The sequence below is a fragment of the Acanthopagrus latus genome, chromosome 1 (genome assembly GCF_904848185.1).
Source record: "Acanthopagrus latus isolate v.2019 chromosome 1, fAcaLat1.1, whole genome shotgun sequence".
NCBI classification, from domain to species: domain Eukaryota; kingdom Metazoa; phylum Chordata; class Actinopteri; order Spariformes; family Sparidae; genus Acanthopagrus; species Acanthopagrus latus.
Genome location: NC_051039.1, coordinates 8,749,973 through 8,765,805, shown reverse-complemented (window position 1 = coordinate 8,765,805; position 15,833 = coordinate 8,749,973). Strand labels below are relative to the sequence as shown.

The following is a 15,833-nucleotide window of genomic DNA, read 5'->3' as shown; positions in this document are numbered from 1 at the left end:
CTGTGAAAGCCCGAAAATAATCATTAGCTTCCAAGGAAACTGTGAATAAAGGGAATATTTCCCTTTTTTCTAATATTGGGGTCACTTTAGGAAATGTCGTGAAATTTAAAGTTGAATAAACAACATTTAAGGGGTTCTCTCTGCTGTTAAACACAGTTTAGGGTAATTAAAACAAAAGTTGTAATGTGTTTTAGCGGTTCAAGTGTAGTCTGCCTGTGTGTAACATACCCAGTGTGTTATAGACATGTTGTTCGAGCTGAGTTTGACCTCTAAAAGATAAAAATGAAAGTTAAACAAACGTCAAATGTATCAACAGTTGCATGAGGGTGAAGTTTCATCATGAGACAAGGCCCCCTATAGGACAGAAGGGGAACACAGGAACACATGTGTCCTATTTAGTCGAAAAACAGTAAAAATGATAAAAACTCATCCAGTCCAGGACCACAGACTGACAGACTGAACGCCTGATAACATGGGGTGTATGATTTTAAGCTGTAATGATGGTTAGATGGGGGGGGAAAAAATTTAATAAATCATATTAATGGTTTTAGCTGTCTGTCTGTAATATACCCAGCTGGTTACAAACACATTATTTGAGCTGAGGTTGGACTTAAAAAAAAAAAAAAACTGTGAGAAAATTGTATATAATATGCATTAATACAGCCAAAATGATACAACAACAAAAAAATTAGATTTAGAACAGGGTTTAGATCATGTATGAAACTGTGACATGAGGTGGTATCACTGCTTTAACCTGCCTGTGTGTATACTGATCCCTGCAGTGTTGATCCATCTGAGCTGACTGTTTTTATTGACTGGCTGACTGATTGGCTGGCTGACTGGCTGACTGATTGGCTGGCTGACTGGCTGGCTGATTGGCTGGCTGGCCGTGGTCAGTCTCCCACAGCTAGAGGGAGACAGTGCTTTCTTGAGGGACGCCTTCGCCGCTCGGAGGACCGTCTTTGCCGACATGTCCTTGTTTGTGCGTTTTTAATCAGCGATTGGAAAATAACAGGTAGCGCTGTCCGTCCGCCTCTCGCACCCAGATACACCCAGGAATGAAGCGCGGACCGAACCGAGCCCGAGCGAGCCGCCTCTGACGCTCTGACGCCTTTCCCCCCCCCCATTTTTGATTTTTACGCGTTGATCGGGAGGGGGGCGGCCGACAGGAGCAGCAGCGGTCCACTGGGGTACAACAGCCGGGTTGAATCGCAACGTGTTTTTTTTTTTTTTTTTTTTTTTAGTGTTGAGTGTCACCGCAGCAGTCGGGGGGCTTGTGTGTCTCTACATGAAGCAGCAGGCTGGCGTTCACTGCCCGCCACAGTCTCGCCGCCTCCGGACGCATGATCGCCGCTTGATTTAAGACCCACCGAAGACGACATCGTGTGGATATGGAATGGTGCATGCCGCTGGGCCAAGTTTTCAGCCTCTGAAAAACACCGGAATCATGGACAGTCATCCGCTGTAAGTGTGTGTGTGTGTGTGTGTGTGTGTGTGTGTGTGTTGACGTCTCCCAGTGGCTGCTTGACTGATGGTGCCGCATTGACAGAGACAGCGGCCAGCCGGTGTGGCAGCTCGCTGACCGGGGGGGATCGCTCACTGACACCCGGGGACTCGCACCGAGCCTGTCCGCAGCAGCAGCAGCAAACACACTGGAGGGTGTGTGTGTGTGTGTGTGTGTGTTTGTTGTGTTATCATGCCACGGTGTGTTGATGTGCTGTGTTTAATGTGCACCCAAAAAAGGGGGGTGTATGTGTTATATTAGCCATGTGTGTGTGGGTGTGTGTTTGTGACAGAAAACAAGGGCCACGTGATTTTTCCTCTCTCTCTCTCTCTTTTTTTTTTTTTTTGAACAGCATGCATATGTGAGAGTCAGATGTTTTATTATGAAAGGGTGAGGCTGCGTGTGTGTGTGTGTGTGTGTGTGTATTTAATTTTCTGCTCTTTGAAACTACATTTCAAGCACTCTTCCATTCAGGGATGAACGATAGATATCATACTGATAGATTATCGGACTGATATCGGGAAATGTGTGTTATCGGTTATTTATTGGCAGCCGATAAACAGGACAGGTGATGTCAGGCCAAGCTGGAGCAGCATTTTACAAACTCTGATACATCAGGTGACTGTTTGCGCCTTGAAAGTTTGTGAGCTGCTAATAAACAACAAGAAATTTAAATATTAATCCGTGCGGTGATCTCTTTTTCTTAACCTAACCCGTTCTGTTGCCTAAGCTTAATCAAACTGCAACTTAAAACTGTTTATTTGTAAGAAAAAACCTGTCCTAGGTTTTTTAACACGTTTTTGTCAACGAGTAGGGAACGAGACCCCAAAATCAGCTTTTCTTACAAATAGAACCTTTAAGATGTTATTTCAGATACTTAAAAACAAAAAAAATATGAAGTCTAAAAGTAAGATTACAATTAAAAGTCCAGACCACACAATGAAAAGATCAGTTTGTCTGGCACGTCTAGCCTGAGCGATCTGTTTCGTCTGTCTTTAGAGAACATGACCTGGCCTCCCTTGCAAGACAGAAAAATGCACAAAAATCTGAGGTCAAATACGCAAAATGATGGAAAACGGCGTGCGCTCAGAGGGGCGGGCTGAGGCGGGAGCTGCGCTGCTGCGTTCTATAAAACCACGCCCATTCAGGTGAAATACCAAGTTCTTAGCGAGCCAAACGTGTCATTACCGCTGTGGACGTTTTTTCACAGGAAGACAGCAGGATTACGATTTGCAATTCAAGTTCCACAAGCAATCAGTAAGGAGGGACACAAACTCTACAAGTTTAAACACGACAAATCCAATCAGAGCCGTCCGTTGCTCTGTGCTCACCATCTGAGCCTTTCTTACTTTCAGGTGTGCATGAACTGCAGTGAAACTACTGGTTATCTTATGTGTAACGACTATGAGAAACAAGTAATTATGGGTAATTGTTATGGGACTAAAAAACAATCCATACAGTGCATCCCTACCACTTTTCACTCTACTGTCTTGTTTTGGGGTTTTTAAGATACTGCTGAGATTAGACACAGTTCTGTATAAATGTGTCCTTTTTAAACATTTGCACTTATTAATCATCATCTTACAATCCCATAGATTTATCATGTGACCCTGTGGAGGGGCCCGACCCTTAGTTTGGGAACCACCAGACGTTAAGTTATAATCAGCTGCACCTCGAACAGTAAAATGCTGTTGATGCGTCAGTGTAAACAACTTAAAAATGCAAGTCCTGGTACCTTTACTACACACATTATCTGAGTGCTTCTTCCGTGCAGCACTGCTGAATATTACTTAATGTTTGTGTATTTGTAGGATGAAGTGCTGAACATGTGCATCATCTACACATACATTTACACTCAGTGGCTTGTGTTTTTTTAATGGCCAAGACTTTAAAGGTTTATCTGGCAGAAAAACGCCATAATCGCAGTGATCATGTGCTGTTTTAAAAAAAAAAATCAGTTATGGCTGCTCATGTTGTGGTCCCGTCGTGTAGAGGGGCCACTAGAGGACCAGATTTATTAGATGATATTACATTCAGTTGGTGCGTATCCTTGAATAAGAGTGTGGTTTTAATCAGTTCACCTCAAAACAGTTGACACAATGAAAAAATTAAGACGAATCAGTAATAATTATTCCAGAATAAATATCCTGGTCGGGAAAATATTTACTTACAATTACAATATTTCTCCATTGTATGTACACAAGAATTAGAATTACACATACTTGAGTCTGAAAACTCCAAACTAATGGATCAAAAACAAAACACTTCAGTCAACGTTCAGAGTATAATAGAGGCCTCAGGTGAGCTTTTGGGGAAAAAGTTGACTTGTATGGAGAAAAGAGAGGAGGAGGAAGAAGAAGGCAATCCAGTGTTGCTAATGAAATCCATGCAACTTTGTGATTTGTGAGGGAAATGATTAACCCTTCTCAGTTTTTCTGTTGAGGGTTTTGAAAATTTGACTGGTCAATGTAGAGAAAACTATTAATGTAATTTTGATGCAAAAGCTTAAAAAAAATCTATGTCCTGCTCTGAGGACGGGAGGTGAGTGTTGGGGGTTTAGTTTGTGTTGCTGTTGAATTACCTTAGTATTAAAAGGCGGTTTATATTTGTTTTATTCTAATATTCTACCCAGTTATATACCCGAACACAACGGAGGTGAATGGAGTTTAATATGTGGCATCACAGCATGAAAAATTACATTTTTAAAAGCACATTACAGCAACAATCTCTGCTCACAATGACCAAACTCCTGCGAATAATCCACATAACACGCTGTGAACAGTTTTTTTTTTTCATGGGGACTTTGTCTGTATTTGGAAGTATTGTGCTGTGGTGGAAGCAAAGAAGCATCTGAAAACCCTCAGAAGATAAAGCCAGCACCACATGGCTGGAAGTCTCTAGAGGTGAATGCCCAAAAATATACACCAATCAGCAACGACATCGAAAACGCTGACAAGAGAAAGGAGCACTGTTCGATTGATCATTTCGTTACAGTTAAGGCTGCACAGTTAATTTAGACATAATCTGAAAAGCAATATGGACAAATGTGATTCTCCAGACGTAAGGAAACGTATGAATCATACAGCAAATTATCTGTAAGAATAGTCATAATAACCCCTTTTTTTTTTACTACATTGTGCAGCGCTGGTTATAATGCAATGTGCTGTTGGGAAACCTTTTGTCCTGGCTTTCGTGTGGATGTCACCTGACACAAATCACCCACCAAAACACCACTGCAGGCCAAGTATTCCCCTCATGGTGATGGCAGTTGCCCTCCCAGCAGGACAATGCACCGTGCTTGGACACACTGCCAAAGCTGTAGAAGCAGAGACAGGGTTTTCCGGCACAACTTTATTTACTTCCCCCAACTTCCAGGGTGCAAGGAGAAGGGGGGTGCTCCACTCTGATTAAGGCCACAAGTCTGAAACTCTTTGGTCTAATAATAACGTTGTTCTATATACTAGAAGTGTTGCTGGAGATCTGTCCTCTTTAAACTCACACTCACAAACACCCCAATGACCATTAAAAAAAAGAGCTCAACCTGGTCTCTGAATTCCCCAGATCCAAATCCTATCAAGCATCCGAGGGTGGATGTGTCAGTCTGATCCACGTAGGCCCCACATCGCAACCCACAGGACTCAAAGGATTCGTCGCCAACGGGCCGGTGCCAGACACCGCAGTAGCCCTCCGGGAGGTCGTGTTTTCCCGCCTTAATGGGTCAGAGCCAGGTTCAATCCGTGATGGGGGCACTGGGTATTGTCCCGCTCTGGCAGAGATGTGCCAAGAGAGAGTATAATTGGTCCTGGTCTTTGTGGGTTGTGCATGTCAAGTGGCTACCATGACCCAAGGTTTCCCAGCAGAACATGAGATTGCAATGAAGTAACGTATCTTCCACTAAGCGGAGGGTCGCTGGTTCAATCCCTGGCCTCCTCTGCTGTCTACATATCAGAGTGTCCTTAGGCAAGACACTGAACTCCATATTGCTCCATATTGATTCCCTGCATGGCAGCCTCTCCCACCATCATACGAACGTGGCTGTGAATAGATGAATGCCAACTCATGTTGTACGGATATGCGAGTGGTCTGTAAGGCTAGAAAAGCGCTGTATTGTTTGTAAGTTGTAAAGTCATGAGGTCAGAGTTGTAAACTGCTACAGCGCTGACTCATACTGTTCCCTCTGTTTCCTCTTCTTCATGTAGCTTGGTGTCTGTGCTTGGTGTTTATGGATGGATGGATGGTGTGTGTGTGTGTGTTTTTTTTTTTTCAAGCTAATAAGATAACCGATAATTTCACATTTTTGTATTTCTAAGGAAGTTCAGAGACTGTAGTTTAGGAAGCATAGAAAGGGGGAGGGGTGTTCGTCAAGGTGCTCAAGGTATATTAACCTGAAGGAACCAAGATGACATTACTGTATTAAAGATAATGCACTTTGAGATGTCCTGTCATATATATATTGGCCCTCCGTCATGTGCAGCATAATAACCCAGACATTCATCGATACTTAGTTAATGTGTGTACATGTTTGTGTGTTTGCTTCATGTTCATATATCTGTGCTGTCCCTCTCAGGTGCACTAGACTTTGTCCACACGCTCTGGACAAAGAAGACGGAGTCGAGAGGCAAGGTCCTGTCACTCTCAACCCTCGGCACATGAGGAAGGCGTTCAAAGTCATGAACGAGCTGCGCAGGTGATTCATTTCTTTGCTGTGTCATTTGCCCCCAAATCCTCAGAGTGCCCCCCGTTAAACATTTAACCTCCCGGCTCTTGATCTCTCTAACGCCCGTACAGCCAGAGCTTGTTGTGCGACGTGACCATAGTGGCGGAGGATGTAGAGATCGCTGCTCACAGGGTGGTTCTGGCTGCAGGGAGCCCCTACTTCCACGCTATGTTCACAGGTCAGGACTCTCCACCTGCGTTTTTTCAGCTTCAGTTTCAGTTTCTTTTTTTGGTTTTATGCCCTAGTTTTATGTGGTCAGGGTTGTCTAACACATGTGTGCCAACAGGTGAGATGGCAGAGAGCAGAGCGAAACGGGTGAGGATAAAGGAGATGGACGGCTGGACTCTGGGCCTGCTGGTGGACTACATCTATACGGCAGAGATCCAGGTCACGGAGGAGAACGTGCAGGTAAACTCACGGAAATTCACACACACACAATAATAACTTCCCCTTCTCCGGAGTCATTGTCGTGGTTAGAGTTGCTGTAAATCACCTCCTTCAGTGACTGCAGTGACTCCCCTTTGTCACCCGAGGTTGTCGTGCGGGCAGACGTACAGGTCCATTTAGTTCCACAGCTAACTGAGCTACTTGCTGAATTGAAAATAGTTCCTAACCCAAAAATAACTACAGCAAAGAGTCTTCTGAGCAGCGGTCCGCTGTAAGGCTGCCCCCTGTAGTTTTGGAGCTACTTTTGAATTCTGTCCATTTCTTACAAATTACACCTTTAACGGTCAACGTACTGCCAGTCCAGTTTTCTGGACTTCTCCTTGGGTTTAGGTTGGAAACATCTTGTATTTCAGTCCACACACTTGCATTTTATCAGAGAAGTCTCGAGCAGAGCAGATTCATTTCTCACTAAAGGAAACTGTAGCAGTGACAAACGGGTCATTTTCACTAATTGAACCTGTGATCAACCGAGATAAAGATGGTCTCTACACATCTTGCTACCCTGCAATTTTAATTATATTCACATTATATACCAAAGCTGTCACTTCATGCAGGATATTGTGTGTGTCTGCCAGGCCTTGCTGCCCGCAGCAGGTCTGCTCCAGCTGAACGAGGTGAAGAAAGCTTGTTGTGAGTTCCTGAGCTCTCAGCTTCATCCATCCAACTGTCTGGGAATACGAGCCTTCGCTGACCTACACGCCTGCTCTCAGCTCCTCACACAGGCCAACAGCTATGCAGGTTTGTGTGTGTGTGTGTGTGTGTCTGTATATTCATGTGTGTGAACAGCGCCTGCTGCTCCACTGAAATAGGTTTGTGAGGATGTGGGACAGTGGATGAGACAGAATGAGAGCAGGTTTAATTAATGAAAATGTTGAGTCACAAAGTCGTGTTTTTTTTTCACGACAGAGCAACATTTCACTGAGGTGGTCGGGAGTGAAGAGTTCCTCAATTTGGGGATGGAGCAAGTATCCAGTCTGATCGCCAGCGACAAGCTCACCATCCCCACAGAGGAAAAGGTACACACACACACACACACACACACACACACATGCACACACACGCACACACACACCCTGCTCGATATATCAGGTAGGGCAACGTGAACAAACAATTGTACCAGATGTGATTTACAGTTTGTCTGTGTACTTCACTCTGTAGGTTTTTGAGGCTGTGATAGCTTGGGTCAACCACGACAAAGACGTCCGGCAGGAACACTTGGCTCACCTGATGGAACACGTTCGCCTGCCGCTTCTCTCCAGAGAATACCTGGTTCAGGTACGAGCATCTGTTGAGCCGCTGTTGTGTCACGGTTTCTGTGGGACTCACGGGGGTTTGAGAAAGCAGCTGCATGCTAAACTGGAGTTTCCATTGTTGCTCATTTTCCCACATTGTTGTACCATTAACCAAAATGCGTGAACTACATAAAGAGTGATGAAGTCAGTCTACTGCAGTATTAATTAATACACATACACATTTTTATCTTACCTTTATCTTACAGCACCTGGTTGTCGAGATACATAATGTACATTTATAATTTACTGGCCAGATAATGAGGCATTTATATTGTGGCCTATTTGTCGACTATAGATACACCGCAGTACAGCCACCACTGCTGCTTAAGAACTGCTTCATCCCTCAGTGTCAGTCTTGTTTCAACACTCACATTTTGTCTGTGTTTGCTAGCAAACAGCCAGGCAACATGTTGCTTACACATCCAGATTACAGAAGACATTGTCCAACTAGTTTTTTTTTTTTTTTTTAATGCCGGCATTGACAGCGCTGGCTGCTAATGTTTCCAGTTTGTGTGTCTGTCGTAGTTGGAACTAACACGGAAGTGATTTTTAAGGATTTTGCCAGGTGTTTGAATTTCTGTCTGTGGATAGGATTTTTGTCAGCCCAGTAGCATCAAAGCTGCGAGATACCGTCACGAAACTTTACAGTTGTGTAGCTGAGATCATTACGAAGGACGATTGACTCAGGTAAGCGGATCAGCGCATGAGAAAAGGAACAGAAAGAAGCCCGTTGCTGTGGCATCCCTGATTTCATGCGTCGAGCGCAGTTTCTCCCTATTTTTTTCCCCTGTCCCTCCTCTGCCTCTTCGCCAGTACCATTTGCAACTTTTTGTCAGACATATTATCGATCTGCAGTGGCCATGTTAGCCAGAGGTGTGTCAAAAAATGCTGCTTGATCCTAACAACGGTTTATATTTCACTAGAGAGGCATCTCCTCTCACGCAGGTCATAGTCTTTGCAGTGTGTTGACGTGCGGCTTTGCAGGAGGAGACGTGAGGCGACGCAGCAGTCGGCCTTCGATGCAGCTTGATTTCTGATGTCGTTTTGGTGTGTCAGGGTCTTACCCCAGCTTTCAATCATTCCCCTCCACCGTATCACAGCTGGTATTATCTTCACCATTTCCCATCTGTGTGTGGACAGATTTGTGACTGCCACAGCCTCAGGAAGCCTGATGGGTGTGTTTAGTGGTCATGAGACACCTATCGTGGCGAGAACTACCTCAGAAGCAGTTTCTTGCCGAGTGATTCTATTGTCTGTCTGTGGTGGAGCGAATGTGAGCGCTGCTTCACTTTTTATGAAAGGTCTTTTCGTCTGAGAGGGAGAAGAGAAATCCACAGCTACCGCTTCTTTAATACTACTTTTGAAGGCTCATGGTGAATTAAAGAAATTATTAAAATTCCACCTCTAACTAACTCTGCTTCCTCTCTTGCTGTGTTTAGCGGGTGGAGGAGGAGTCTCTGATAAAGAACAGCAGCGCGTGTAAAGACTACCTGATCGAGGCCATGAAGTATCACCTGCTGCCCGCTGACCAGAGGGCTCTGATGAAAACTGCACGCACACGGATGAGGACGCCAGCCTGCTGTCCTAAGGTGTCCACACATTCTCTACGGAGTTAAGAGAACTCGCTCTTAATCAATAATAAGAATTAAAGAGTTGATCTGCAGTGCCTTATGTAATTGCACAGTTGATGACTTCCTGCCTCTTCAGGTGATGGTTGTGGTCGGAGGCCAGGCTCCAAAGGCCATCCGCAGTGTCGAGTGTTACGACTTTGAGGAGCAGCGATGGTACCAGGTGGCCGAGCTGCCGACCAGGAGGTGCAGAGCAGGTGGGATGCCCTCATTTACACTCACCACAATAAATCGGCTGAATCCTCTGTGGCACGCTGACTTATAAATAATGAGTTAATAGAAGTTTATCAGCAGCAACATGCCCTCAAACAGCCATAAGAGGTGTTTATCTATATGGCAATTATTGTACAAGGTCAACATTTAATAAACTGTCTGTATAATGTCGTTAAATCTGTGTTTGGTAGACAAACACTTTGAGCTGATGTTTCCACCTGAACACTCTGGTACAACACACAGTACGACGCGGTGGGATGGAGGATTCTGAGGGTTGCAGAGAATCAGCTGGTCGTGTCCTCCGAATTCAAGCGAAGGGAGGCTGCGTTTCCCCGACAGTGTTCCAGAAAAGAACAGGCCTCGTCGACCTGTCGTAATATATTCAGTTTTAGTTGATTTACTCAACATGGACATAACGGTAACATTGATACATGCTCAAGAAATATGGGAGGCCTTTTAAAAAATGAAAAGTAGACAGGAAAGGGAGAATAAAATTACAATACATGTACAAAAATACAGCACTGTGAAGCTTCAGTAATGTCTGTGCAGGTGTTTTAGTTGTGTGAACAGCGTTGTTTCTCTTCCAGCCATGAGTGTTTCTCCTTTATCAGAGAAGACTGACTGTCCAAATGAGGTTTTGCCCATTACAATGCGACTGCTGCTATAAAATGAGTGCCGTGTGTTGCCTCTGCTGGAGCTCCTGATGTCACCGTTGACATTTGATTCAGAAGCGCAGACACGACTCCAGACTGTGGTAACATCTGGACAGTCAGCTGCGCATGCTCTCGACTCAGGTCTTGGTTATCTTGGTGTGTTCTGTTGCATCCCTGTTTGTTTTTTCGGCACTGTGCATATTTGAATATGATCTGGGTGTTGCTGCCTACAGCACATCCTTTTTACTGTGCTGCCCCCTGGTGGCGGGTTTTTAACCATCTTTCATCACACACCCATAGACAGAGCTGCCAACACTGCCATCTGCACTGCTCTGTCCTCAGAGTTAGATATTTGTATATAATTATGTGCATTTTCACAAAATATTAAAGGTCCTCTTTGTAGAAAAATAAAATACTCATCAAAAATTGACACTTTCGGATGGAGACAGGCCCATCCTACAATCACAACGACTTAGGAATGAGACTCCAAAAACAACTTATTGTGCCAGTGGGTCTAATTTAAAATGTGATAACAGAGATGTTGTGAATGATACTTGTGTTTTGGAGAAATGATAAGACTAAATTGATGTTCAAGATTAAATTCGCAGATGAAGGCGACCAGAGGTGACCAGAGATGACCCTCCTCTGCTCAGTAATCGCCCTCACTCTATGGGTTTGTGACTAACTCCTGTGTTGTTTCCCTTCAGGTGTGGTGTACGTGAGCGGCTGCGTGTATGCCGTAGGCGGTTTCAACGGATCTTTACGCGTACGGACGGTCGACTGTTACGACCCGATGATGGACCGCTGGACGAGCGTGAGCAGCATGCAGGACCGCCGATCGACGCTCGGAGCCGCTGTGCTCAACGGACTCCTGTACGCCGTGGGGGGCTTCGACGGCAGCACAGGTACAGTTGTGATGGTGTGTCGGTGAGGTCAAGACTCTGAATCCCCTTCAGGCTTTTATTTGTGTTTAACAACAGGAAATGATAAGCAATGCACATTCTCGTGGTGTTTCTGATCCGCGTCCTGTGTGTTCGCAGGTCTGTCGACAATCGAGGCGTACAACGCCAAGACAGACGAGTGGTTCCATGTGTTACCCATGAGCACCCGAAGGAGCAGCGTGGGAGTGGGCGTTGTCAATGGTGAATACAGTTCTCAGATTTGCAGCCTGCGTTTAGAAACAGACCAGAGGTTGGACAAAATAACAGAAACACTTATACAGTGGTACTGCAATTAATACATTTTTGTGTTTTTTAAGAGGAATTGAAGCCGGTTCGTGGAGGCGAAACACTGGCTTGGCTTTCTAAATTATGAACTGTGTCACTTCTTGTGGTTTTTTAAGGGATCCTGTATGCAGTCGGTGGTTATGATGGTGCCACGAGACAGTGTCTGAGCACAGTAGAAGCTTACAATCCTAAAAGCAACACGTGGAGCTACATCACTGAGATGGGCACGAGACGCAGCGGAGCAGGTTCATTCATTTATTCCATGAATCCGACAAAACAACAGACTCAGTGGAAGATTAGATCCGTTTTTTCTTCTTTGGACAAAATGTCAAATTTGTAAAACCTTTGTCTTCCTCAGGCGTCGGTGTGTTAAAAGGTTTGCTGTATGCCGTGGGAGGTCACGACGGCCCACTAGTGAGGAAGAGCTGTGAAGTTTACGATCCGGCCTCTAACAGCTGGCGACAGGTAGCTGACATGAACATGTGTCGCCGCAACGCAGGTAACGCGGACCCCCGTCCGTCCTCCAGACATCCTCACGGTCGAGACGTTCTCACCATTGGGTGTGCATTTAACCTTGGTTCCGTTTTGTGTTTTCAGGTGTGTGTGCCGTGAACAACTTACTGTACGTGGTGGGAGGAGACGATGGCAGCTGCAACTTGGCCTCCGTGGAGTTCTACAATCCAAACTCGGACAAGTGGACGCTACTGCCGACCTGCATGAGCACAGGGCGGAGTTATGCAGGTGTGTAGGCGACGCGTGAACACACAGGGGGCTGAAAACTTGACTTGACATTTTGCATCCAAACTGATACAAGAGGTGACTTTTGAAAAAAGCTCGGGCAGTGGTTTGGTGGAATGTCTTCATCAACATGTGAGAGTCACGTCGTAATCATGTCAGATCCTTCCTCACAAGGAAATTGAAGTTTTGCCTATTGTCATGCGTTTGTTACATTGTGTTAAGCATTATTTGATTAAATCAGTTGCGATTTTTGTCAATTTTCTTATTATCTTTTTAACTTTATTATCCAGATCTTAAACATTATCCCTGAACTAAAAAACAAATATTGTAGCAAATGTGCTTGACGTGGGCCGGTACTCAATTTTGAATTAAAAAAAATATATAATCCAAATTTTTACATGTCTGTGTAGAGATTTAATTGAATTCTGCCTCCTTTCTAGCCTCAGACTGTTCTGGGGACCTTATTTTCCTCTGAGAACAGTTTGTTTGTTATCGCGTGGAAAAGACAAATAGTTCTGAGTTTGTGTTATTACATCATTAATATTGTTATTATAAGTATTTAAATCCTGAGTTTGAATTTCTTCTCGAAAACCACACGCCGCCCCTTTTTTGTGACCGATGTTGTGAAAACTAAAGATAAAATTAAAAGGCTGGATCAATAAAGAAGAACCTGTTATTTGACTATCAGTTATGAGTATATGTTTTTAAATTAAAATATTGAATCACAGTTACACATTTTATGGTAATTTCAAACTCTGTTGCAAATTTAAGAAATGAAAAGACGTATTGTAAATGACCTCTTGTGGCTCACCTGCCGTTGTGTCACAGCCCACCTTCACACTTTTAGAATCACTGTATTAGATTTTGCCAACATCAGTATGATAATATGTTAATGATAACGTTATATATATATATATATTTATTTATTTTCATACCACAGGTGTGACTGTGATCGACAAGCCCTTATGACTGCACTTGACTCCTGCCATTGATTCCGAGCAGAGTGCACTCTGCTGAATACTGATCTTGGATCTGTCTACGATGCCAATGCTTCGATGTCGGGCAGCGTTAGCACAGGCGCTGACGAAGATGAAGAAAAATGACAAGATTGTTGTTGTTGAGGAAGGAGATGAAGATTTTTTGCACTTAACCTGAACGGGGGGGAGCTGTAACAAACCAGGGGGGATTGAACCCGCGTCTTGATCCCCTCCTGGGAGGACTGCCACAGCGACTGGACAAAAAAACCAGTTTGAAGCACCGTTGCAGTGTCATTGAACGCTACTGACATGAGGCTACTTTAACGGCAAAGTTACTTTAACATTAGTAATGTTAACATGAACGCGGCTCTGAGAGAGAGAGAGAGAGAGAGAGACCACTGATCTAATCTACGGGAGAGGGAGGCAGAGAAGGACCATTTGGGACTGACATCTTTGTTTCTCCCTTGTTTCTTTTTAATCCTCCTGAAAAGTGTGTTTGTGAGTGTGTTTGTGCGTCTGTCCGTGTGAGTGTGTGTGCGCGCGCTTGCATTTAAAGGTGCTCCTTCGCTTGCACATGTGAGCATGCGTGTTCGTGTGCATCTGTGTGGTGACGCCTGGTCCGACGCCGCATGAGCGCACTCCGTCTGACCTCTGACCTTTTTACAGTGTTGCCGTGTGGCTGTTTCAAGAGTGCCTGAATGTCAAACTACACCCCCCTCCCCTCCCCTCCCCTCCCCCCCGCGTCCCTCCTCTCCTCCTCTTCTCACCCCTTGAGCGCCGTTAGCTCAGCCGGGACTCTGCACCTTTGTACCGGGGACGAAGGGTTTGATTTCAGATCGACGATGCTGCGTTAGCCTGCATGAGTTCAGAACAGCCGAGGGAGAGGGAGTCGCAAGGAAATGTACATTTCTACTTAAAGTATTTGAAAAAAAAAACCAACAGACTTTCACAGGAACTCTTCCGGTGAGGGAGAGAAGCCTCGTTTCACGTTGCCAAAAAAAAAACCAGTGATGGACAGAGGGAGAAGCTGTTCGAGATGAAAACGGTTGGATGTATCAGTGCTTTACTGTCTCCTGGCAGCCATCTTTGCTGTGGTTGTAACCACTAATGACAACAGCAGCAGCCTGGACTCACTGCATGGTCCCCCCCCCCCGACTCTCCTTCAGCGGCCCCCCTCCTCTCCCTCGGTGTAGCAACCCTATTAACTACTGCGCACCCTGACGTACTATGAATGTGCCAATTTTAATATGTCTCTTCATTTCCGTCTCTCTTTACTACTTTACTAATCTGTTCTCTTCTCTTTCTGGAAAGTGACCAAACCTAGTCTTGATTTTTCTTTTCTCTTCTTCAGTCTCTTTCTCTTCCCTCTCCTCCTATATTGGGAAAAAAAAAAGAAAATTGCTATAATAGTAACTGGTATCGCTGTTTCTCGTCAGTGTATTGAAGAATGTCATGTAGGCTAATGACTTTGAAAATGTTTCATTACTTGTTTTATATTCTCATTAATAAATATGCTTCTTGTATTTAAAGCTGTGAAATGATATACTCTGTTTTTAAAACTTTGCCAAATCAGTAAAACATTGAAATGGAAAACGCTGTTTGTGATATTTCAGTAACGTTGATTCATTTATTACGTTTTCATGTATCACTTATTAGTGTTGAGTGTTGAAAATGAATACTTTTTGGCTCTGATCAGTAAAAGTAAGAGAAGCATTTGCCTTCCCAGTTACACACTCATCTTAAATTAGTCTCTCTGTGGGGGACTGAACCTGCCAAAATCAGAAAAATGAATATGTAAACAGCTCAATTAATAAATGAATAGGCCAATCCATGCATGAAATCAATTAAACTGGGACAGTTCTGCCCCAAAATGCAAATTGTAAATAAATCTGAAATGGAAAATGAATGAATTAAATGGGAGATTACATGGGAAAGTAAATCAATTGCTGAATTAATAAAAAGGTAAATACATGGAGGCAAGTTAAAGCAGAATTATCCATTAATATCACATTTTTGTAAATGAATGCATTTTTGGTACATTTATCTCCATATTCATGCATTTATTGAGCCATTTATTTATTGTTCAGTTCTCCATATTTTCTCACAGCCTGACCGGTTAACACACAGTTTGTCAGTGATGCCCATCTAGTGGACATATAGTAGAACTACATGTGATAGCAGCGTTTCAAACTGCTCATAGATCTGTAGATAGTCCCAAAGTGTCCCAGTACCTGAATGCTCCCTAGAAATCCCCCAAATATATTGTGCATGTGCTCAGTGACTGGAGTTAGCACACATCCACACAGCTGCAGCCCATTAAACCAAGAACAGGTGCTCTGAATTCATAAGTAAAAACTTGATCATTTACATTTTCTTTTTTAACTTGATAACAGAGTTTTATGTGTGGATAATCAGATATATCATCTAGAGATGAAGAT

General features: G+C 44.0%; 1 protein-coding gene across 2 annotated transcripts; it reads left to right on the top strand.

Moving 5' to 3' along the window:
• The first annotated feature begins 929 nt into the window (after nt 1-929).
• On the top strand, nt 930-14,988 carry klhl2 (kelch-like family member 2). 2 transcript variants are annotated; one of them, XM_037113408.1, is made up of 15 exons: nt 930-1,464; nt 6,072-6,191; nt 6,293-6,399; nt 6,508-6,629; nt 7,244-7,406; nt 7,575-7,684; nt 7,827-7,943; nt 9,400-9,549; nt 9,668-9,785; nt 11,162-11,359; nt 11,495-11,596; nt 11,797-11,925; nt 12,039-12,179; nt 12,278-12,421; nt 13,359-14,988. In XM_037113408.1, exons 1-15 carry the CDS (start codon nt 1,397-1,399, stop codon nt 13,385-13,387), a joined length of 1,818 nt encoding a protein of 605 aa, XP_036969303.1. In that variant the 5' UTR covers nt 930-1,396; the 3' UTR covers nt 13,388-14,988. The 2 variants fall into 2 exon arrangements, with proteins under 2 accessions (XP_036969303.1, XP_036969305.1); XM_037113410.1 differs by lacking the exon at nt 930-1,464 and adding an exon at nt 5,861-5,879.
• Nucleotides 14,989-15,833: the final 845 nt, after the last annotated feature.